Source organism: Elephas maximus, chromosome 10, assembly GCF_024166365.1.
Source record: "Elephas maximus indicus isolate mEleMax1 chromosome 10, mEleMax1 primary haplotype, whole genome shotgun sequence".
Lineage (NCBI taxonomy): Eukaryota > Metazoa > Chordata > Mammalia > Proboscidea > Elephantidae > Elephas > Elephas maximus.
In genome coordinates, this window is record NC_064828.1 from 13,351,676 (window position 1) to 13,373,954 (window position 22,279).

Consider the following 22,279-nt stretch of genomic DNA (forward strand, 5'->3'; position numbering starts at 1 on the left):
AGCTGCAGACAGAGACAATTGTATCATCATACAAAGTCCTCCAAAGGGGAATAATGAGAACAGAGGACAGGTGAATGAGGTAAAAGAATGATAGGAACAAACAAACCTGTTACCTGTTTGCTATCCCCTCCTCCAAGAGTTGAATTACTTGCTTATAGTTGGTAACTACATGTTGAGATAAACCTATCAGATTTGCAAGAGGGACAAAAGAAATTAAATAAATTTTTTGAGAAGGTTTAACCTTTCCCTGTCCTTAATTTTGTCATTCCAATTTCATATCACTTGATGGAGAAGAATGAGGAACTTGGCTAAAACTCATTTAGATAATAAGTCAACAAATATTTATTGGAAGCCTACTCTCAGGTAATGTGATAGACTCTGGGAACATAGGTCTCTGCCCTACAGAGATTATGGCCTAGAATCCACAGAGTGGCCAGGCTAACAACAGTAAAACAGTAACAGTAATTCCTTAGAATTTTGCTATATAGTTTACTAGAAAAGTTCTTATATATTATCTCCTCTGGCCCTCACAAAATTCTGGAGGTAGGTTGGTATTAAGTATTCCAAAAGGCACAGACTCAGTGTGGCATACAAAATATACAATGCACGTGTCCCTATCCCCTACAGTCTACAATCATGAGAAGTTATTCTATAATAGGACAATATGGCCAAGTGTTACAGGAGTAGAAGTGATAATAAGTGCTAAGGAGATCAGAGGAGAGGTTAGGGCAGGTTCCATGGAGATGAGTCTTGAATTTGGCTACTGTAGAATGAGTAGCCTTTAGATAGATGAAGGGGACCTTAAGGGCATGGAAGTAAATCTTCATGGCTAGTTACTAACCAAGTCACAAAGGATCTTCACAACTGTGCTTAAGAATCTCTGTATTAGAGATGTGGGAGCAAAACAACATTATGGACCCACTACTGAATACAATTACACCAAAAATTAACAAAGTAATTTCAACATTGACTGGATTTTTTATATAAGGGATTATTGTTATTATTTAGGTGTGATGATGGTTTTGTAGCCCTTTTTTTTTTTTTTTTTAAAGCATTCATTCCTTATCTTTTAAGGCTATATACTAAAACATTAATAGATGAATAGGTTGGGAAGGTGTCCACACTGGGATGGGGGTGGCCCAGTGTGCAGTGTCATAGCTCATGCAGGAGGAGAAGAGTATCCATGCCAAGGGCAGCCTCCCACTGCCGAGTCAGAAGCTAAGCAGGGTTGGGAGGACACCCATGTAGAGGGAAGGCCTGACACAAGAGTAGGGTGAAGAGGGTGGCCACATGTGCCATAGCCTGGCACAGAAAGTCAGAGTCTGAGTGGGGTGAGGACAGCATCCACATGGAGGCAGCCCAGAGCAAGATCAAAGCCCAGGCAGGGTGAGAAAGCTGGCCACATGTGGGGGCAGCCTGCCATGCGAAGTCAGAGTCCAAGTGAGGAGAGGAGGGCATCTACACAGAGACTGGCCTAGTACAGGGTGCTGGAGCTCACATGGGGTGAGGTGGGCCTTCATGCTGGGGCAGGGTTGTGGCCCAGCACAGGGATATGAAGACCAAGAGGGGTAAGGAAGGTACCCAATGGTTGGTGGAAAGGGGTGACAGGCAGCCCAGCTCAAAGTTCTGGGGTTGGACATGGTGAGGAAGGTTTCCTGTGGTGAGGTGGCCCAGCACAGGGAGTCAAAAGCACAGCCATGATGAGGTGGGCATCCATAGAGAGGGAAGCAAAGGCAACGGAGACTGATTACACATAGGGGGAATGGTCAAATAAGTACTTCTCATGGTTAGATAAGGGAACTACAAATATGGAAAGGAAAAAATCTGGAAAGAAACTAGGTGTATTGGATTAGAATTGGAAGTACTAGTGTGAACACATATTACCTAGCTGTCCACTGATCGGAATTAGGAGTTACAACATCCCAAAGCAATGAGTATATCTAGCACCCAGATTTTGATTTCTAAATACCACTCTCCAGTAACAGTAACTAGGGTAAAAAAAAAAAACAAAAACTAGGGTACCTAAGAGTAATGGCTGATTCAAGGCTGAGGCAGGGAAAATAGAAGTGAGCCTGGCATATCTTGTGTCGGAAAGCAAGAAAGTGTTCCAAAAGGACAGTAATATGTTAAAATGTCACAGAAGCCCACGTGAAGGGGAACCTATTGGCTAAATCTGGAACAATTTGAGCATCAAAATAAAAAATAATAGTAACAGATAATAATCCACTGAATAAAAACAGGAAAGCATGAATCTATACCAACATAAATAAAATGAATACACTGAAAATTTGATGAGGAACAGGGTATTTGCCATCAAGCCAATCGTGACACATGGTGACCCCATGTGTGTCAGAGTAGAACTGTGTTCCATAGGGTTTCCAGTGACTGATTTTTCCAAAGCAGATAGTCAGGCGTTTCTTCCAAGGCACCTCTGGGTGGACTCAACCCTCCAATCTTTCGGTTAGCAGCTGAACGTGTTAACTGTTTGCACCACCCAACGATCTCAAAGTATCTCCTCACAAAATACTTGTTAATTACAAAGGAAAAATAGTAACTTCAGAGTAAAGAAGCCTGGTAGACGTCCCCTTAGCTAAGCAATGAAAGTGAGCATCATGTGTAACGGGGCAAATAAAAACTACATACCACTTGATGGTGTCAAGTTCATGAAAGTCAAGGGAAGACAGGGGAACTCTTTAGGAGACATCATAAATAAATACAACTGGGCAGTTATTGGGACTATTACTGAAACTTGACTATTAGTAATGCACCAAAATTAATTTTCCGATTTTGATAGCTACCTGTAATTATATAGGAGGATATCCTTGTTTGTAGGAAAAAACACACTAAAATATTCACAAGAAATGGGCCAGAAACTTTTATAACAACAGAATAATTTTATATCTGTTAAATCCAGAAATGAAAAATTTGGGCTTCTAATTAATATTATCTTTTTATTTCCCAAGTAATTCGCCTTTATTTCATTTTATAAAAGATATTGGTATGCCACGGATTGAAAATTTTTTTAACAACTGGTCCTTCACCACAGATAGTTTGAGAAGTACATGATAAAGAATATCTATTAAACTTTTTTGGGTATCACAAACATCATACTTACTGGTAAAATATTAAAAGCTTTTCCTTAGAAGCAAGAAAGATACTGTTACCATTTTTTAAAAATACTGTCTAGAAGTCCCAGTCAGTGCAGAAAAGCAAGGGAAAAAAGAGTTTAAGGATTAAAAAGAAAAAAAAATTAACTCCTGTTATTGTTAATAAACTGTTATTAGAAAATACAAAATAATTTTTTTCAGAATCCCAATTACCTACCTCCAGCAACTCCTGCTTTGTACCTGTCTCTCTGTATTAAAATAAAGGTCAAAGCAAAAATATGATATTGTCTTTGTCTCACTTAGATATCACTTTACCACAGCCAATGGTTTCTTATGTGTGCTTAGGGCAGGGCCCTTTACATTTCAAGTTTCGACTTAATCCCTCATCTAATTAATAAGCAAATTTCTTGTAGAGAGTAATAGGATACCCCTTTCCTTTCCTTGGATTTAGGCAGCTATCAAGTTTCATCCCACAATTCTGAACTGGAACTGCAAGTTCTTTAAGGGCTGAACTGGGCCTTATATTTTCATATACCTCATGGCACTGAAGTAGTATAGGCATCTAGTAAGTGCTCAATAAATTCCTGTAGGATTGATTTGAAACTAGAAACCACTTTCTACTTTGGAGTCAAATTCACAGAAAGCATGAGACTGAAGACAGACAGACAGATACAGATGAAAGAATAAACAAAAAAATCTTTAAATAAAAAAACTGCTATAATGCCATCAGAGAGTAGCAATGGGAACAACACAGTTCAGTGTGACTATTTAGGGTCCTAGCTTCCAAGGTTGGTTCTATACTAGTTGAACTCATGGCTCTATTCAATAAGAAATGGGAGGAATGTCACCTATTATCTGCAATGGTTTGAGAAAGTCCAGATTGGCTTCAGGAAACCTACAACTCTGGACCTAAGAGACACTGCTGACTCAGAATTTACTTCCTACCAAACACCTCTTGCTCCCTTTCTTTGCTCACCCCCACGCCCCACCCCTACCCCAAAGGTTCACTCCATAAAGGTCTCCACAATAAAGAACGCTAAATTGCATCTTGAGCCCTGGATTTTAATCCTGAGCCTGCCACTAACCTTGGGTGCGTGACCCAAGCCATATAACCTTGGGTGAGTACATATCTTCTCTGGTTTTCAGATACTATTCCAATCAAAGAATCTGTGGTCCTAAGTCTCCTCCAGACTCAACGTCAAGGTCCTGTCCCGTTCTTCTCAATCTGGTCCTAGGCAAGGTTCCAAGGTCCAAGCCTGCTCTATCTAGCTGTGTGACTTTGGGTAAGTCCCTTAACTTCTTCTAGATTTCATTTAATAATGAGGACATTTGGACTATGTCTGAGGTCTCCTCTAGTTATTCCCACATAAACCAAAAAAGATAAAGATGAGAAGTTGTGATGCTGCTACATCAACTCATGGTCTGCCTTGAAAGTACTGCTTGGACCCACACAGAAATCTATGTCCACAGAGTTTTGCAGAGGAAACCCAAACTGGCTTCCAGCAAAGTATATGGTACTTTTGTTGTTGTTTCCAAACTTCCATTTATGATGGGGCACTTGGAAAAAGACACAGGTAGAAAAATCAGTGACTGAGCACACCCACGAGTCTTCATCCATTGGCCATGTCCCTACCAAAGAAGAGATCTTTCATGTTCCTTTCCTTGTCAGGATTAAATTAGCACACTGCTGTGGGAACAGTGGCATAAAAATGTACATACTATTCCTTATGAGCGGCCTGGAAATGTAAAAACCTCTTCCACAAAAGAACTCAACTGTTACCACTCAAAGCAAGACCTAGCCTAATGGAATAGGACAGATAGTACCAAACACTCTGAAATATCAGAGCTTGATGAGGAAGCAGTTCAGACCATGGCCTATATTTGACCACTCCCCATCTCTACCACCCTCTCTATCACCACCAGTAGGAAAGAAAAGGCCCCTGGAAAGAAGACTGGCTGACCTGGAAATCAGGGAGGCCCTGCTGGATCTGGCACCTGCAGATTCAAACTTACCCCATGCCACTATCCTCCTTATTCACAAAGCTTAAGCCACTTGGCCTCCTTGAAAATACCCAGCTCTTCCCTCAGGGCTCTGGCTCATGCTGTTCCCTCTACACAACACTCTTCCTCTCACTGCACCATTCATCACACGAGTGGCTCCCGCACTTCCTTCAGATCTCAGCTTCAATTACGCCTCCTCTGAGAAGCCTTTCCTGACCATCCCATGCCGATGGGTCTCCTACACCTCCCGATGTTCTTTTCCATCACTGTTGTTAGGTGCCATCGAGTTGGTTCCGACTCATAGCAACCCTATGTACAACAGAACAAAACGCTTCCCAGTCCTGAGCCACCCTCACAATCCCTGCAGCCACTGTGCCAATCCCTCTCGTTGAGGGTCTTCCTCTTTTTCACTGCCCCTCTATTTTACCAAGCATGATGTCCTTCCCCAGGGACTGATCCCTCCTGATACTATGGCTAAAGTACGTGAGACCAAGTCTCACCATCCTCACTTCTAAGGGGCATTATGGCTGTAATTCTTCCAAGACAGATCTGTTCATTCTTCTGGCAGTCCATGGTATATTCAATATTCTTTGCCAACACCACAATTTAAAGGCATCAATTCTTCTTCAGTCTTCCTTTATTCATTGTCCAGCTTTTGCATGCATATGAGGCAAACTGAAAATACCATAGCTTGGGTCAGGTGGCCCTTAGTCCTCAAAGTGACATCTTTGCTTTTGAACACTTTAAAAGGGTCTTTTGTAGCAGATTTGCCCAATGCAATGCATCATTTGATTTCTTGACTGCTGCTTCTGTAGGTGTTGACCATGGATCCAAGTAAAATGAAACCCTTGACGATTTCAATATTTTCTCTGCTTATCATGATGTTGCTTATTAGTCCAGTTTTGAAGATTTTTGTTTTCTTTATGTTGAGGTGCAATTGATACTGAAAGCTGTAGTCTTCGATTTTCATCAGTAAGTGCTTCAAGTCCTCTTCACTTTCAGCAAGCAAGGCTATGTCATCTGCATTAACAGAGATTGTTAATGAGCCTTCCTCCAATCCTGATGCCATGTTCTTCATACAGTCCAGCTTCTCAGATTATTTGCTCAGGATACAGATTGAAGAAGTATGGTGAAAGGATACAACCCTGGTGCACACCTTTCCTGAATTTAAACCACGCAGTATCCCCTTGGGTTTTTTAGTATCCCCTTGTTCTGTTCAAACAACAGCCTCTTGGTCTATGTACAGGTTCCACATGAGCACAATTCAGTATTCTGGAATTCCCATTCTTCGCAATGTTATCCATAATTTGTTGTGATCCACAGAGTCCAAGCCTTAGCCTAGTCAATAAAACACAGGTAAACGTCTTTCTGGTATTCTCTGCTTTCACCCAAATCCATCTGGCCTCAGCAATGATATCCCTGGTTCCATGTCCTCTTCTGAATCTGGCTTGAATCTCTGGCAGTTCCCTGTCGACGTGCTGCTGCAACTCCTTTTGGATGATGTTCGGCAAAACTTTACTTGTGTGTGTGGTATTAATGATATTGCTCGATAACTTCCTCAATCTGTTGGATCCCCTTTCTTTGGAATAGACACAAATATGAATTTTCATCACCATACCTACTTATTTATTTTTTATCATTAGCCCTATCACAACTCGGGAAACCCTGCTGGCGTAGTGGTTAAGAGTTCAGCTGCTAACCAAAAGGTCAGCCGTTTGAATCCAGCAGGCGCTCTTTTTCTACTCTGTCTTATAGGGTCGCTATAAATCGGAATTGACTCGACAGCAACCGGTTTGGTTTGGTTTTATCACAACTTTTTACTAAGTGTTTGCTTGTTTCCTGAGTTACCTTACCAGATTGTAAGCTTGCTTATGAAGGCAGGACTATGACTATTCTATTTATTGGAATCTACGCAGTGTCTAAGGAGCCCTGGTGGCACTATGGTTAAGTGCTCAGCTGCTAAACAAAAGGTCAGTGGTTCAAACCCACAAATTGCTCTGTGAAAGAAGACCTAGAAAACTGCTCCTACAAAGACTGCAGCCTATGAAACCCTATGGGGTAGTTCTACCCTGTCCTATAGGGTCACTATGAGTCAGAACCGACTTGACAGCACCCAACAACAATATCCAGTGTTCTAGTACAGTACCTGGCATATAATAAGTAGTCATTACACATTTGTTGAATGAATTAGTGAACATTAACAGAGCTTCCGAAATCCCCGGGTGGCGCACATGATTAAGCATTCAACTACTAACCAAAAGGCTGGCAGTTTGAATCCACCTAGAGGTACCTGAGAAGGCAGGCCTAGCAATCAACTGCTGAAAAATCAGCCACTGAAAACCCCACAGAGTATAGTTCTATTTTGACACACATAGGGTCACCGTGAGTCTGAATTGACAAGATGGCAACTGGTTGGTTAGGAGAGGTTCCCAGGCTTCGGTCTGGTCTCAGACCTCAAAGGACACGATGGCTCACCTTGTACATAGGGCCCCATCTCTGGGTGCTCCCTGACCCGCAGAGTATAGGGCTTCTTCTGATCAGATTGCTTCAAAAGATCCCGTACCCTTTCGTTATAGATTTCCAGGAAACTAGAGACAAGTAAAAAAGACAACACAATTAGATTTTGAAAAATGGCTAAGTCTTGTGGGAAAACCACTAAACCAAGAATCAGGAGTTTCTTGTTCAGTATCTGGTAATTTAAGACCTTGCTCAAGCGAGGGCCCACCTTGAGTATCCTTCTACAGGTGTACAACAGTGTTTTAGGCACTGGCTATCATCACTTTATAGTTTTAGGCTTACAGTATCAGGGTTGATTCAAGTTTGGCTTTCAAGAGGTTTTTAGGGTATGCTGCCACAGGTTAAGCGTTTGGCTGCTACCTAAAAGGCTGGCAGTTTGAATCCACCAGCCACACTGCGAGAGAAAGATGTGGCAGTCTGCTTCTTGAAAATCCTGTGGGGCAGTTCTACTCTGTCCTATGGGGTCGGTATGAGTTGGAACTGACTCAACGGCATAGGCTTTAACAGAGCCACCAGGTTGTGCCTTGATCAGGCTGCTGCAGCAGAGTTTAAAGAGCTCATTTCTTGAAGTGATTTTCAAATGTTTTCTTTGAGCACTACTGTTCCATGAAAGCATCACAAGGGCCACTGCTAGCAATAAGGAAAGCTAAGTAAGAACGGTCTGCTTTAAGTAGGACAATTCTCATTCTCTCAGTTTTATACACTGGGATTCTGTATCAGATATGCTCCAACCTACTGGCATTACATTCCTTTAAAAAAATTTTTAAAAGCTACAATTCTTTACTCAAATCAGTAAGATTCTAGTAAACAAGAAAGCAGACTTCTCACAGAACGGTTTTCCTCACTGGAACATGGATGCTGGCCTGTGGCTATACCCATACTCTGGTCACATATTTTTTCTCCATAACTCTCATAGCAGGACACAGAAACCCCAGCTGTCTCCTGGAGAGTAGTGGGTCCCAGATTTCATGCATGTGTAAACACACATACACACACACAAATAGAGTTTTCAAATTTCTATTCTGAAAACCAGGAGTGATGAAAATGTTCTGGAATTAGACAGTGGTGATGGTTGTATAGCCTTATGAATATACTAAAAACTACTGAATAGCACATTTTTAAAGGGCAAATTTTATGGTATGTGAATTATATCTTGGATTATAAAAAAAGGACAGGTGAACACCAAAAAAGTAGTAGGGCCAGCATGGTCTTGAATAAAGAGCAGCTGGTAACCTGACATCAGTATTTTTACTACAGGCTGGTTAAAACTTTACCTTGGAATAGCCAACACTAGTCTGAGATAACAACTGCCCTGGAGAACAACCTAGTAAGAGGATAGATGGGTTATTCCAAAAATATTATACAAAAAGTGAAGGTAAATGAAACCAAACAGCCAGAGTAACCTGGTCCACAGAAGGAGAGACCTTCTTATTAAACTTAAAGAGAGAGAATTAGGTTTTGTACAACCAAAGGAGGGAACCCTGGTTGTACGGTGGTTAAGAACTATGGCTGCTAACCAAAGGTGGTTAGTTTGAATTCACCAGGTATCCCTTGGAAACTCTATGGGGAAGTTCTACTCTGTCCTGTAGGATCACTATGAGTCAGAACTGACTTGACGGCAACAGGTACAACCCAAGGACCTAACTATGTTTCTCATCTCCCTGTACTGCACAGTATTTCTTCTGTGGCTTTTCTCCATCCCTCTGGGTAACTCTGGAAGCCGAGAAAAGACAGCTGAGTATGCTAGAATTTGGAGTAGAAACATTTCAGGCCCCAGAGCTTGACAGTTTCCTACCTTACTTTTATCCTACAGGAGGAAGGCAGTGAGGGATGGTCTTCCTCCCTGCTGAAGAGACCCTGCACAAATCAGAGGGTTGGGTTTCACTGAAGGGAGTGTATAAAGGAGACCTACTTTGAGAAGATCCTGTCAAGAGAGTCTATACCTCACATATCCGTGGCGTCAGCCCCATGGAGGCCTGGAGAAGAGAAGAAAGCAAGCAATGCTGTTCACTCATGGTGATGGTCTTCCCCACCAACACCCAGGAACCATCCTTAGCATGGAGGACGACACAGGGGCTAATTGTGCTAGCCTCTTCACTGTAGGGAGTTTCACTGGAGACATGTAGAAAACTTTCAATTAAAGTGCTTAGAAACCCATTCTTAATACAGAAGAGGTTCCATGAATCTTGCTAAAGTTGACAGACTCACTTTCTATCTCTCAGTGAGAAAGACAGAACCCCGGTCAGGCAATACAAGACTCGGGCTTGCTGTGGCATTAGGAAGATCTCAGATTACAATACAAAATCACTCACTGGGGTCCCCAGCATGGTGTATGTCTTCCCAGAGCCTGTCTGTCCGTAGGCAAAGAGGCATATGTTATAGCCTTTGGCAGCTCCAGACAGCACTTCAGTCCCCAAATCCTGGAATACCTGTAACAACAAAAGAAGAAAGCGTGTCGCTGTGGCCCTTCTTTCCATAGGAGATTCAGAATTATATTTTAATCTTAAAAATTATTAAGTATTCTAAACATACATGAGTATAAGTTTTCATTTCACCAGAATCACTCTCAGCTTCAGAAAAAGATAGTTAAAGAATATTCATTTACTCAGTCATTCATTCAAGTATTTTTCAAAGTGCCTACTATGTACTGAGGCCCATAGGTGGCGCAAAGGGTTTGCGCTCAACTGCTAACCTAAAGATTGGTGGTTCAAACTCACCCAGCCGTACTTCGGAAGTAAAGGTCTGGTGATCTGCTTCCAAGACAACCCTATGCAGCAATTTACTCTGTAACACACAGGGTTGCCATGAGTTGGAATCGACTTCACAGCAACTAACGCTATATGCTAGGCACAACGCTAGACACTGAACGTACAAAAACAACACGGTCCCTATCTGAAGGCAAAGAGAGCCTAGGAGAAGGGCAAAGACATACAAGCAAACTAGTTAAGTGCTATAAATACTGGGGTGGCACAAAGGAAGGGGTGGCTGGTTGCCTGAAAGTGAAGGAAAGGATAAAGTAGGTGTTTACCAGGCAGATGAGAACAAGACTACTCTTTGTTTTTTTTTTCTTTTTATTGTACTTTAGATGCAGGTTTACAGAACAAACTAGTTTCTCATTAAGCAGTTAGTATACATATTGTTTTATAACATTGGTTAACAATCCCATGACATGTGAACACTCTCCCTTCTCGACCTTGGGTTCCCTATTACCAGCTTTCCCGTTCCCTCCTGCCTTCTCGTCCTTGCCCCTGGGCTGGTGCGCCCCTTTAGTCTTGTTTTGTTTTATGGGCCTGTTTAACCTTTGGCTGAAGGGTGAACCTCACGAGTGACTTCATTACGGAGCTGAAAGGGTGTCCGGGGGCAATACTCTCAGGGTTTCTCCGGGACAGGACTACCCTTACTGAAGATACACAGAGACTTTAATCCCTATCATTTAAAAAAAAAAAAAATTTTTTTTTTTTCCTAATATACACACGATTTCAACACAGCTCAGCACATTCAGCCACCTATACATAAGCCCAAAACATACAGCTTCCTAGTAAAGCACCTTGCTCCAAGTAAGAGCTCAAAAATATTTGCTCATTTGATTTGATTTTAAACTCTTACGGATTTGATAAAGTAATAAGCTAGATGAAGTCAATAGTATAGAAAGCAACAAGCCTTGGGTCATGTAAAAACAAGAGCTCCAAAGGCACAGTGCCCTCGTGTAGGCTCTGCACCCACTGCCTGAGAAAGGGCTAAAACCGCTGTCAAAGAAGGTATTTTTAAAACAGGAATTTTTATCACAAAAGCCTGGGATTGTTCAGCCTGCTGGGTGGGTTCATCAAAGTCTGCAGACCCACCCCTAGAGGTATAAACTGGCCAAATAGTGTCAACGTTATGGTAAATGCCCATACTGCAAGGAAGGAAAGAAGGAAGGGAGGGGGAAAAAAGAGGGAGGAAAAAAAAAAAAGAAAGAAGGCAGGCTGGCCAGCCATGAACATTAATTCTTCTTCCTTCCTGCAGCAAGAAAATGTTTAATAAGATTAATCAAGTAAAGCTACAGTGACATACTTCCCAGTAACATATCATACAATAATTCAGGGTCTCAAGACACCACACTAAGAACCAGTTAAGCCTGGAAATTAGGTAAGGGTACTTCCTGTAGGCCCGTCTTTTATATGTTCCCTCCTCAGATTAACCCTAACAGCTGGCTGGTCATTCACCTTTATGATGATCAGTTTTATTGATTCAGAAACAGCCAGAGGTTCTCCTGTGAAAACTCCTGTACTTTGTGTAATGCCTGATAGTTCTATTGGACTCTGTTGGGCAGATCCTGGTCTCAGGAAAAAACAGCCAGGCTTTTGGGGGAAGGCACAGCTTCTCATTTCAGCCAGTCCTCAAAAGAGGGCCACGTGGATGTCTGTACTAGGTATAGCCACATATACCCTTTGTATCGTTGTTGCCCAGCATCCAAACACTCTTCCTGATTGGGGAGGTCTCTAATTGTGCCAGTCTCAGTGGCAAGCAGGGCCCAACTGTCCTACAGAAGTCAAACAGGCCAGATACTCCTCTCCACCTCCTGGCAGCTACAGCACTAAGACATGACAAAGACCAGGCCAACTCGATGCTCCCATCTGAGACTTTGCATTTTGAAAAAATGACACGAAGACAAAGAAGAGTTGATGAATTCTCTATGGTGGCATCAAGAGTCCAATAACATTGCATGCTGAACGTACAGTTGTAAAAGTGCCAAGTGTGGCGCTCAAGTCAGCAGACTATTCTATAATTTAGCTTTGAGTTCTCTGCTACCCAGGATACCACGGTCCCTGTCCATCTTCAAACCTTCCCTTCAGTTCTCTGAAATTGCCAGATATGATTCCAAATTGGAACGTGGTTCTTATACTTCATAGCTGTGTGAGCTTGGGCATGTTGCTTAGTTCCTATAAGCCTCAGTTTTTATGCCACAGATCTGCTGTGAAGAGGAAGTGAGATAATACACGTAACTAAGGACAACAAGGACGAAGGTATGAGTTGCTGACTCAGGACAACACTACCTGTTCTGTACCTTAGCAGCTGCAGCTACGCTTCCTGACCAGTGAACTATTTACATTTTGTTGGTTTTTCAACGCTTCCAATATTCAGGCATAGGGTCCAAAGAACCTGGGGGCAGTGACAGACTTTGGCCTTGCACCACTGCCAGTCCTTCCCCAATCTCCTTCCCAGCTCTGCCCTTCTCCCTTCTCCACTCTTTAGCCTCTTTATTAGCAAAGCCACGAATTGTGCAGGGTTCTCCTTATCTCCTGAAATCTTCCCAGGCTTAATTCCGAGAGATTTAAAGAAGGAGAGATACACTTCTTCTCTTCATCAAACCACTGAGTTGGCTGCCATTCCTGTTCTAGTTGGAAAATCTTCCACAAGACTCAACTTTCCTTTCTTGTGCCCAGCAGGAGGTGGGAGCAGAGCTGCAGACAGAGCAAGACCACATTCCATTTTGATGTTATGTTTTTCCCACTGCTCACACACAGCTGAACGGAGTGAGTCCAGTGGGTTGTAAAGGACAACAACAAAATGTTACTCTATCCTGTCTTTATCCAAAGTCAAACAATTGCCTGGAGGTTTTATGTAAACATCATTTGAAGATCCCAGTAAAAGATGTTGACAGTCAAAACCATCAGGCTATAAACCTAGGGTTGGTGGGAACTTGAGATGTAACCACTACTATTCTTCAAGAAATGTGAGGCTTTACTCGTGATAAGTTCCTAGAAAAAGCTCAGCCCTAAATAGAGCGCAACACGGTCAAAAGACACCATGCTCTACTCCCTCCATGACAATACAATGAAGTAGATGGACACAACTCAATATGAACACCAAGAGCAGTTTAAAGGCTAAAGTAAGTCGCTAAAAGGCAATCTGAAGCTAGAGGGTTGAGTTCAGCAGAGACGAGCCATCTGAGTTAGAGCCAGAATTGTTGTTTTTCCTGGAGTAGAAGCAGGTGGAAGTGTTAAGTGGACAGATTAATTACATGTGACATAGCGCTTCCAGTCTTTTAAATACGTGTTAGCTAGACAGGCAACAGCCCACTACGTGTCACTGAATGGGGATTCCCAAACCCTGCAACCAAGAACAAAAGCCCGAACAACACCCAATATTCTAAGGACAACTGAATCAAAGAATCAAGATTTTTAATAAAAAGTAGGTTCAACAAGATAAATCTTTAAGGCATGGACTGCCCCAATTATTGGCAAGAGATCGTCAACATTATCAGACATACCACCTTTCTTTCTTCTACATCTCTGGGGATTTTATCATGACTGCTTAAGATATATAAACAATGGTTGGCCTGTATTTTCCTGAGGGAATTTCTCACTGAGAGGGTTTTCATTTGTTTCTTTGTTTTTGGTAGTTTATAGTTCTTTTATTATACATTATGTTCCCTACACCCTATATAAGCTTCTAGCAAAACAATCCTCACCCTGTCTGGAGCAAGAGAGAATGACAAAAACCAGGCACATGGGAAAGATTAGCCCAAGGGACTAAAGGACCACAATTACCACAGCTTCCACCAGACCGAGTCCAGCATAACTAGATGGTGCCCAGCTACCACCACCAACTACCCTGACAGGGATCATAATAGTAGATCGCAGACAGAGCTGGAGAAAAATGTAGTACAAAATTTAAATTCACAAAAAAAGACCAGACTTACTGGTCTGACAGAGACTGGAGAAACCCTGAGAGTATGGCCAGCCCCCAGACACCCTTTTAACTCAGTACAGAAGTCACTCCTGAGGTTCACTCTTCAACCAAAGATTAGGTGGGCCAATGAAACAAACAACACCACATGTAGCTCAACCATGTATATGAGGCTAAATGAGCACACCAGCCCAGGCGCAAGGACAAGAAGGCAGGAGGGGACAGGAAAGCTGGATGAATGGAAATGGGGAACCCAAGGTAGAGAAGTGGAGAGTGTTGACATGTCGTGGGGGTGGCAACCAATGATACAAAACGTGTATTAATCATTTAATGAGAAACTACTTTGTTCTGTAAACCTACACCTAAAGCACATTTAAAAAAAAGAAAATCCAAACCAGTTTAGGATGAGAAAAGGTTAAAAATAAGTATTGATTTCAAATGCAATTATCAGAAATTATAAAATGAGTATGAACTAAGAGAGGCATTTCAAGAAAGCCAAAAGAACTTAACAGTAAAAAACAATAATCTAAAAATTAACTCTTAGCAGGAACCTTCTACGTGGACAACAATTTAGACGACTGCTGGAAACTATTCAAACATATGGTTTCACTGATGTTGTTAGTTACTTAAGAAAACTCAAGTAACCCAGAGTTGTACTTCCTGATACTGTCATCACACAGAGACAGTGAGCAGGGAAGGTAAGGCTGATAACTGTCTCTGGATCCATTCACACATCTTTGCTCCAAACTTGAGGGTAGTAGGATAGGAAGGAAGGGTTCAGGTCCCCTTATTTGAAGAGACAGTATTCTTGTAAAATATATAATTTAATGGGAACTGAAGGTGGGGTAAGGGCTCAGAATGATATATTGTTCTCTAAACAGCTACACTTTCTAGGTTTAAAAACTGATTCCTCCGTCAAGTGACCCTGCCTCAGGTTCCTCATCTGTGACATGGAGATGGAAACAATTCCTATAATTCATAGGATGAATCATTTTAACATATGTAGAATAAGATCTGGCACAAAGTAAACACTAAATAAATATGAGAGTTTTTTGTTATTTTTTGTGTCTTTTATTGTTATTACACTTTATTTTTTCCATTTTTCTGTGTAAGGATTGCTTAAAAGAGTCACCTTCCTGGTAGTCTCATATATTTTAAAGGAAACCATGTATTTATTTTGGAAAATAGATATCTAAATACAGACCCCATAGCTAATATGTCCTGTCGTTGTTGTTGGGTACCGTCAAGTGGATTTCGACTCACAGAAACCCTACGGGACCCAGCAGAACCACCCCCACAGGGCTTTCTGGGCTGTAATCTTTACAGAAGCAGACCACCAGGTCTCCCACGAGCTGCTGGGGGGCGGGCGGGGGCTCAAACTGCCAACCTCTCACTTAGCCAAGCGCTTAACCACTGCTCCACCAGGCCTCCTTTAGTATGTCCTAATGTCACATACATACCTTTTGAACAACTTCTACCTCTGTATACTACTATGAATTTATTTCCCAAAAAACCTTCATAAACCATTAAACTAAAGTTAAAAAAATAATTAAAACTCTTCCTATCTTGAAGGTTTTGTTGGAGCCTGGGCTTACACTTTTCCCTTTATAAACATGGCAGTCATGTCACTGAGTGGTCACCTATTCAACAATGTGCATAAGCTCTTGGCCCTTTACACCTTCCCACAGAAAGGCTTCATGCATTTTATTATAAACTGCAATTGCTATTATAAACTGAGATTTTTTTCACAGAAATTCTTCACCAGCTTTTGCTAATCTATCTAAAGAAATATTTGTGAGAAAAATAGCTTGAAGTTTCTGTAGCGTGTTCTGTTTACATGGATTTTAAATATCTTAACAATAGTCGGTAACTCCATTGTTAAAGTAACAAGACTGTACTAGAAAATTTTTCTCCCTTTAGCAAAACTGCTACTTAATGCAGTAGCAGATAACATCTTCACCGACAAGGGTCAGTATTTGAGTATTCATTTGAGGCTCAGTAATTGAGTGAGAATTGTTTTTATAGTGTTTCATTACATAAACAATATGTTCAAAGTAGAAAAAAAAAGAAAATGCAGATAATCAAAAAGAATCCCAACCTCTGGAGATCTCCACTGTTAACACTTTGATGTATAACTTCCTCTTTCAGGCTTTTGTCTGTCCCTATTTTTTGTTTTTATTTTTTTTTTAGATAGTGTCTAACACATCCCCTCCAGTTCTTAAATTCTGAGGTAGATATAGTCATTAAGAACACTTGAATATAAAGAGGATAATAAACTAAACCTAGTTGTTTTTATTTTTTTACCCTGTTATAGTTACAGTTATAATATTCATAAATACAATATTTCTCTATTTTATGCTTAGATAGCCTAATACTGTTCAACTTTAATTAAACAGTTCAATTTAATTTCCCAAGTGGGAAAACATGTTATAACCCCATCCCATCATGTATCCCAGCCTATCTCGACATTATCAGGAAAGCCCAGGCTCTACTGTCCTCTTGGCAGTGGCTTACCCAAAATGCAAACATGGTATCTAGGACAGAAAAGAAAGCTTCATCTGTGCCAGCTTTGTAACCCAACCCCACAAAGTATCAGGAAATTCTGTCCGCTCTTCAAAAGTCAAGTAAATTCTAGGCTAGTTTCTCAATCCCACTCATCTTTGGGCCTCTGTTGTTGCTGTGTGCCACTGAGTCTATTCTGACTCAGAGTGACCCTATAAATGTTTATAGAAATTTCCATTCCCATTGTAAGCCTGGCTGGGGGTTAACCGGCATAAGCGGGACCCTGGACCAAGAATGGACCTGGTATTCTCCCTGGTCTTTTCTAGTTTTCGCCAGAGAAAACAGGCAGATAAACAGTCAATACTTGACTCTGACAGACAAAACTAGATTCCCTATTTGCCTTCTCCATTTTATACTGTGAACTACAGAGAAATTTATTTCCCATATTAAGCTGTCCCTGCAATATATACCATGGAAAAAAAAAAAAGAAACTGGTGTTTAAAAGGTTCCCAAGAAATGAGGAGAGAGAAACTACAACAGAAATTCTGAAATGCAGGTAAACATGAACAAAGCCAACAGAAACCTACACCATCCCCACTGGAGAGAGACAAAAGTCACTATTCTGAAAGTAACTGTCTTCAGACATGCAGGTTCCAGAACTGGATTTCTCTACCTCGGTCAGCAAATATTTATTAAGTTCCTAGCTGAGGACTCAGCACTACACGGGGCACCATGAGAGAGCTAAAATAAGTTTAAGGCATTGTCTAGAGCCGCAAGGAGCTTACCATACAGTCAGAGAGACAGACCATGGAGTCAGTAAACAGTTCCATATCAGTACATAGTGGAACATGAATGAAGAGTACACGTAAATTCTACATTGGAGAAGGGAAAATGATGTGACCTGGAGTAGTTAGGGAAGTCATAGCAGAGCTGGCACTCGATCTGTGTTGGAAACTCTGAGAGGTCTCTGCCTTCAACCCCACATAATGTCCCCAGATAAAGGTCCTCTCTGTCAAGTGTCAGAGCTGTATCAGCACAAAATCTAAAATGTATTCTGTCAGTTCAATCTTTTGGCAAGTCAGAGCGCTGAGTGAAACAAGAGAACAAGTAGTTATACACGGAGCTCTTGCTCTCAACCACTGTGACAGTCTGCCACTCACAAAGTAATGTTCACAGGGTTATCAGGAAAGCCAGGTCCTAGCTGATGAACACGAAGCCATTACCCTACCATTTAAAATCTTTCTTCCGTGTTTCCTTGCTTCCTGTTGTTTCACTTCACACTGGAAGGAATTCTATCAAGTCTCCCTTTCAGCATTTCTGAATAGCAGTTTCACTAATATTTTATAATGGTCTTTGGCCAAATGTAACAAAATCTGATCCTGCTACCATTTGTTAATCATTTTTAAATTCTAAGTGCTTTACATTTATTTCATAAATTTGTCCTCCCAACACCTCTGAGGCAGGTATCATTATTACACCATTTTATAGGTGAGATAACTTTGGCACAGAGAGATAAAGGGACTTGCCCAGGGTCAAAGCCAGTAAGTTGTGAAGCTGGAAAACCAATCACACTTTGAACTAGTATCCTTGACCACCCCTCACCTAGGAAGGGAATGCGGTGCCAAAGGGGAAAGTCTAGGAAGTCTCTGGTATCAAACCCTAAAATACACCTTCTCTGCTGAATCCAACTCTTTCATATTACCTTTATCAGGAGATAAAAAGAGAAATTCCTCTGTCCCTAGGCCAGCCCCTTTGTTTAAGACTTTCCCTTACAAAAAGTAAAAAAGAAAAGAGCAGCAGGGGCTAATAGGGGAAGATAACACATACAGACATATGCATGCACACAGAAGCATAAACTCACACTCCCAGACGGCAGGAACCAGGAAAACTGAGCTTTGAGGTTACCCAAGAAATGTTTCTTTGTTTATACAGGATTCTGTTATTTCCAACGGTGCTGTTTTTTGCTAAAGAATGTTCCCAACTGTCCAAGAGGCATGTGAGAGCTGGTAGCTCCCATATGCAGCTGTCCTACTCTGGACGTAAGCAAGGAATTCACTGAACAGACATATCGTCCCCTCCTCCTTGAAAAAACGTGGATTCATTAGACTGGACCCTGTGGGAAAAAAATGAAAGCTGGCTTTACTGGAATAGGTTCAGAAGACTAATCTCCTACCATTCCCACAGACCCTTCTAAAAGACAGCCACAAGTGATTCCTTGATCATAATTTGCTGTTTTTTTGTGTGTGTGTCATTTGACCTTGCTTTCCAGGCCCCAAATGACTAAACCCGAAGCAAAGGTGGCACATTTAGCATGGGCGCAGGAGAAATCATCGCCCATGAGGTTACCCAAATGCTAGTAAGGGTATGTCGAAGCAGGTAAAGGTTAATGATCTAATCAACTCTCTTGGGGTGCTCTGAACAGAAGATGGAGAATGACCATTGGCCTCATAGTTACTGATGAATTCTGAGCAGTAATGAATACTGTTCCAGGTCCATATTGCCTGGCTGGGTGATTGTCAACAGTTTCCAGTTTCTTATTTTCCCACACAGCCTTAAATTCATGACCCACCGTCTAAGATAACCTGATTGCTTCTCTTCCGTGAAGCCAAAAAAGTCCTATCATAATGGCAAGTCAATGCCAATGGCAACAAGCACAGAGCAGAAACACTGAACAGCAGCTGCATGGGAAGTGGACTTGTTAGCAGTTTGCCAGCAGCTGGCCTGAACAAGGACAGTGAGTGTGGCAGTATGGGAGATGCTGATTATCAGGGCGGAGGGCATCTTTGCCCAGTCACGGGCAGATTCCAACATGGGTGAGTGGCTTCACCATCTAAAGAACAGTATGTCTATAAAGTACAGATACTCAAGATCTAGAAGAAAAACGTCATTCCATCAGGCCAAACTTCCAAGAACTAGGGGGTCTGCAACAATTGAGGCAAACCATCTGGGAACTTTTCTATCCCTGATAATTAAGGGGAGTCCCGGGTGGTGCAAATGGTTAAGCACCGGGCTACTGTCCGAGAAGTTGGTAGTTCAAACCCACTCAGAGGTGCCTCGAAAGAAAACCCTGGCAATCTGCTTCCGAAAGGTCACAGCCTTTAAAACCTACGGAGCAGTTCTAGTCTGACACACACACGGTCACCATGAGCAGGAATCAATTCAAAGGCAACTAACAATAATGACAATAATTAAGGCAGTATCCTAAAGGGCAGAGGTTAGCAACCTTTTTCTGTTACAGGCTAGACAGTGGCATGCTGAGAGACACTCTTGAACTGAAATGAAAGATCTACCCACAAGCAGCTCACCACTCAACACTCTAGGGCACTGGAAAAAGCCCCAGCAGACAGCTTTAAAATACATTTTAACAGACCACAAGGGGGGTACCCGCAGTGCTGATAATGCTTGATTTCTTGATCTAGATGCTGGTTGCATGGGTATGCTCCACTCACAAAAATTCACTGAATGGTACACTTAGGTGCATTTTTCTGTATGTATGTTTTATTTCAATAAAACATTCAAAAAATGTAGTTCAGTTTTCTTACAAGCAAGGAATGATGACATGTGGATGATACAGAATCTTTTGACCACACGGGCTCTTCTACTGCAGCAGCTTGTTCATGACACATGGATCCAGCCAGCTGAGGGGTTGTGAACAGAGGCCCCATCCACAGACAGGGCTTGGGTCATGTTCGCTGAGGGTTCCGGAAGTTTTCCTCAATGCTGGACTTACTTAGAAAGAATGACATTACAGTGAAGGAGAAAGAAAAGCATTTCCTCTCTAGGGTTTAGCTTCCTCTTTCTTCCACCCCCTGCTTTCTTCCAAAATGTCCTCTGTCCACCCCCACTGTCCTCAGCGGCAAACCATGCAAAAGAGCAGTGGGCCCAGGAGTTGGATCCAGGGGTGCCCTGGGCTGACTGTCACAAGCAAACCCTACAAGCCCTGAAGTATTTAAAGAGTAAAGAGAGCCACACATCTAAGGCTGAAGCAGGGGTTTGGGCACCCATGTACAACACACAGCACACACTCTGTTATCAATGATCGAATAAATGAATATTTAATCTATGGAATGAATCCAAAACACTCACAATAAATGCCTGTTGAATAAAATTTCACCTAGGGCTGTTCTCTAGGTCTCCCCTAAGTCCTGCCTGCATTAATATCCACGTTTCATCTTCAGCCAAGGTGAACATCACCAAGGCAAGTATCCTCCACGGAGCACTACTTTCATATTTTAAATGTGATCATACAGGCGCATCAACCCCGTTTAGTAATGGGCTGGCCAGGCAGCACTCTGAGAGATAGTGAAGTGGAACAAAGCTGCTTCGGGTTGTATGAGCTGCTAATGCTTCTGTGCAAGAAGAAAACAAGCCTAGGGTACGGAGTTTCTGTTTTTAACTCTGGTTCCTTCCTTGTGGAAAAAGTTTTCCGGCAATCGTACTGCTAGGAGCAGATTTCCTGTTTTTTAAATTGTTTAGTCTAACGCGTCTCTCGAGGCCAGTCTTAACGCTGGAGAAGCAAATGCTCTAAGCCCCGGGAGCAGTTGTGATTTCATATTTGGGTTCAGCCGGCCCAGCTGAAGCCCACATCAGTCTTAGCAATCCAAGGTCTAGTGAAAGATACCTGCTTTGTGCTGATTTGAGCAGCATCCGCCTCCTGCGTCCCACTGGCAGGGTGCCTTCCTCCTTTGAACTTCCTCCAACCTCAAAGACTAGCTTGCAGAAGAGAAGAGCTTTGTATTACTGTCACAAGATCTCCAACCACACTGGTCTTGTGGCCCTTCCTCTGTCCAAGCCCCTCATATCAAATCACTTCCACTAAGTAAACAAAGCCTGGCTCCAAGCTCAGCCAGGAGCCCTGGTACAAAGGTGCTTCCTACGGTTGTCTCAGCTACTTAAAAAAGTGCACGCAAAAGACAAAAACCACGATGATGGAAGACAGAACCTAGTGGTGAGCACTCAGCTCAACAACTACCTGCTGGTGACAACTAAGACATGAACAGACACAAACCTACAGTCACTCAGTAACTCGGGACTAATATTCAAGGAAGCGTAGTTAATAAGCCTCTAAGAATGCTGATGGAGCTGACAAATGCCTAAGAGATTCATCCTCTCTGCTGTATAAATGCTTCTATGCAGAAGATACTAAGCAGATGAGGTTCGTTTTTGCTGAGGAATAAATACTTAGAAATTAAAGCAGGTAAAAAACAATACAGCATTTAATTCAATTAAAAAAAAACACATATTAAGATTCTTCTGGATTCAGCTTTGGAGTCCTGGGCTCATCATTCTCCCCATATGAAACCCCACCACCCGTCTGTCTTTGTCATGCTGTGGTGGTTTGTGTGTTGCTGTGATGCTGGAAGCTATGCCACAGGTATTTCAAATACCAGCAGGGTCACCTATGGTAGACAGGTTTCAGTAGCACGTCCAGATTACAAAAGACTAGGAAGAAAACCCTAGACATCTACCTCCAAAAATTA

General features: G+C 42.0%; 1 protein-coding gene across 8 annotated transcripts in view; it reads right to left on the reverse strand.

Moving 5' to 3' along the window:
- Window positions 1-22,279, reverse strand: part of STARD9 (StAR related lipid transfer domain containing 9) — a 105,703-nt gene that overhangs the window by 49,547 nt on the left and 33,877 nt on the right. For 6 of the 8 annotated variants that reach the window (XM_049899740.1, XM_049899751.1, XM_049899746.1 and 3 more), the window contains 5 exons: window positions 9,938-10,054; window positions 9,569-9,601; window positions 9,421-9,482; window positions 7,584-7,696; window positions 114-183 (listed from right to left, as the gene is read on the reverse strand). In XM_049899740.1, coding sequence (XP_049755697.1) covers window positions 114-183; window positions 7,584-7,696; window positions 9,421-9,482; window positions 9,569-9,601; window positions 9,938-10,054 — 395 coding nt within the window. Of the gene's footprint in view, window positions 1-113; window positions 184-7,583; window positions 7,697-9,420; window positions 9,483-9,568; window positions 9,738-9,937; window positions 10,055-18,660; window positions 18,828-22,279 lie in introns of those variants that run through there. The other 2 variants (XM_049899745.1, XM_049899743.1) reach the window with 2 other exon arrangements.